General features: G+C 38.2%; 1 protein-coding gene across 1 annotated transcript in view; it reads right to left on the bottom strand.

Moving 5' to 3' along the window:
• The window catches only part of TGFBR1 (transforming growth factor, beta receptor 1), a 21418-nt gene that overhangs the window by 3241 nt on the left and 15730 nt on the right, over positions 1 to 2447 (bottom strand). Inside the window, exon 6 of the mRNA XM_012638267.1 lies at positions 894 to 1049. Within this exon, the coding sequence (XP_012493721.1) occupies positions 894 to 1049 (156 nt within the window). The remainder of the gene's footprint in view (positions 1 to 893; positions 1050 to 2447) is intronic.

The following is a 2447-nucleotide window of genomic DNA, read 5'->3' as shown; positions in this document are numbered from 1 at the left end:
AAAATCAACCACTGAAGTGACCAGCTTTTTATAGTCTTTTTAAGCTACAAAACTTCCAATTTGGAGAAATATAGCCTTCTTCACCAATATTATAATAGTAACAGCTAGAAATTAAGGAGAGATAAATAAAATTCATCTTACAAATTCTTTAAATTTATAACTAAAAAAACATTTCTAAAACTTTTGGTTAGAGCTGAGGTTGAGAAGCTCATAAATTGCTGGAAAGCATTTTCCCCAAATTTCTGGTTAATGGTCCTCCAGGTAATCATATAAATAAACGCAAAATCATTTGAAGCACCTTTGTAATCATCTCATCCAAGTTCTTCATTTTATGAAGGGATATTAAGGTCCTGAGAACTGAAGTGATATGTTAAAACTCAGACTCTAAAATGGTAGTCAGCCTGGTCTGGAATACAGGTCTGCTGATTCTTGTCCAGTACTCATCCCACTATGCTGGGCTGCCCCGGCTGAAGGGAAGCATTCATTTAAAAAGCAGCCTGTGCCTATAGTCCTAGCTACTCGGGAGGCTGAGGCAGGAGGATCACTTGCGCCCAGGAGTTTTGAGGCTCCAGTGAGCCTAGGTGACAGAGCGAGATCCCATCTCTCTCTTTTTTTTTTAAAAGCATGTGTCCTAGTTCATTTTGTTCAGTTCATCTGGCAGATCTAAACAATGTTCTGATACATTAATGGCCATTGCAAATGCTCTATGGGCCTTTCAATGTGCTTAAAATTGAGCATGAAAACCAAATTACTCTGTTTTTACTCATTGGTTTACCTGCTACGAAAAAGAAAGAAAAGAGAATTCTTGTCTGTTTTTCTCAAAGTAGCAAATTTCAACTTACTAAGCCAGAAGCAGTTTAGAAAATTGCCTAATATCAAAAAGAAACACTCACTTCACAACTCTGCCATCTGTTTGGAATATTTGGCCTTAACTTCTGTTCACAAACAACTTTTCTCATTTCTTCGACTGATGGATCAGAAGGTACAAGATCATAATAAGGCAGCTGGTAATCTTCATGAATTCCTATATTGGTAAAAAGAAAAAAATTCTATTTTGAAGAATTTATTCAGCTAATGCCAAACAATTAGAAGGATCACCTGAGAGTTATGTGCCATTACTGAAGTTGATAGGTGGAACAGGGCTTGCAGCTTTCTCTATCTCATCCACATCTGCATCAACAACCCACCTCCCTGAGTTGGTACTGGGCCCACACCTTGAAACTAAGTATTGCCACAAGATTAGTAAAGGCTATTTTAAATGACTATGACTATAACTATGAGCTGTGATGACTAGATTGACATGTTCCCCTAGACATCTGCTGTGCAGCAAATGAGATTCTATTCTGTGGGTATACAGCCTCTCACCTGTACAGGGATATATAACTCTATCAGTGAGACATGAATCCTACCAGGCAAGCCTGAGGTGCAAGTCCCCTTTCTCTCCTTGCATCTGTCAAATAACACACCCTCTTTGCTACAATACAGGGACATACTCTGTCCCTCACTGCCTCAAAATCCTGAGGCTCTAGGTCTCTGCCAAGCCTAGGCCTCTCCCAATTATTCACTTCAAGACTTCTCCCCCTTTAGCATGGTTCTGCTGTTTTTAAAAATGATTCATACTTCTTATAAAAAGTTTCCCAAAGTACATAAAGTACTTTGAAAATCAGCCCCTTACTGCCACACAGTGTAAACATTTTGATGAACATCGTTTCAGACATTTCTCTATACATAGACATATACATACAGTATTATATAACTAAGATCATATTAGACTCAAGAAAAATATTAAATATTCACACTGTTTTGCATATTAATGATGTCAACTAAATCCCACTAAATGCTGAAATAGCAGTTTCACGCTATCTGCCTTATGATCTTGGTTTCTAATGAAAGACACATATATAACTGTTACGAATGTCCTGATATACACCATCTGCTTTGTCATGTACTATGCAGGGACTATATATTTTAATCTAGACATCTTCTTACTGAAACAGGATGAAAGGAAGGGCAGGAACATATTCCAGGAAAGAAAATAAAAGACACAAAAGAAGGCTAGTCCTCACACTGATGCCACATTACAGGGTTCTGAAGCTTTAAAAACTCCAAGGTTACAAGTCAGGGCCCACAAAGACCTGCAGCAACCACCCCTTAGCTAATCAAGAATTCTCAGAGTCCCCACTGAATCCAGAAAACCCATAATCATAAATACAATTTAGATAGACTAAAGCTGCTGGCTCTCTCTAAGGCCAAGCAGTAGTTTTGAAGAAATATTGTGATAACATGATGTAAGACAAGGGCTTTTGGGTCAGAAAGGCCCAGTTCAAATCTCAGCTCTTCAGCTTACCATCTATATTAAATTGGCTGCATTACTTAACCTCCACGAGGTGGTTCCTCATCTGTGAATTCAGGGTAACAACTCCTACCTAATTAGGTTCTTTTGAAGA

Source organism: Propithecus coquereli, unplaced genomic scaffold (genome assembly GCF_000956105.1).
Source record: "Propithecus coquereli isolate 6110/MARCELLA unplaced genomic scaffold, Pcoq_1.0 Scaffold128, whole genome shotgun sequence".
Taxonomy (NCBI): Eukaryota; Metazoa; Chordata; class Mammalia; order Primates; family Indriidae; genus Propithecus; species Propithecus coquereli.
The sequence above is the reverse complement of the archived record's forward strand: the minus strand, read 5'-3'. Positions and strand labels throughout refer to the sequence as shown.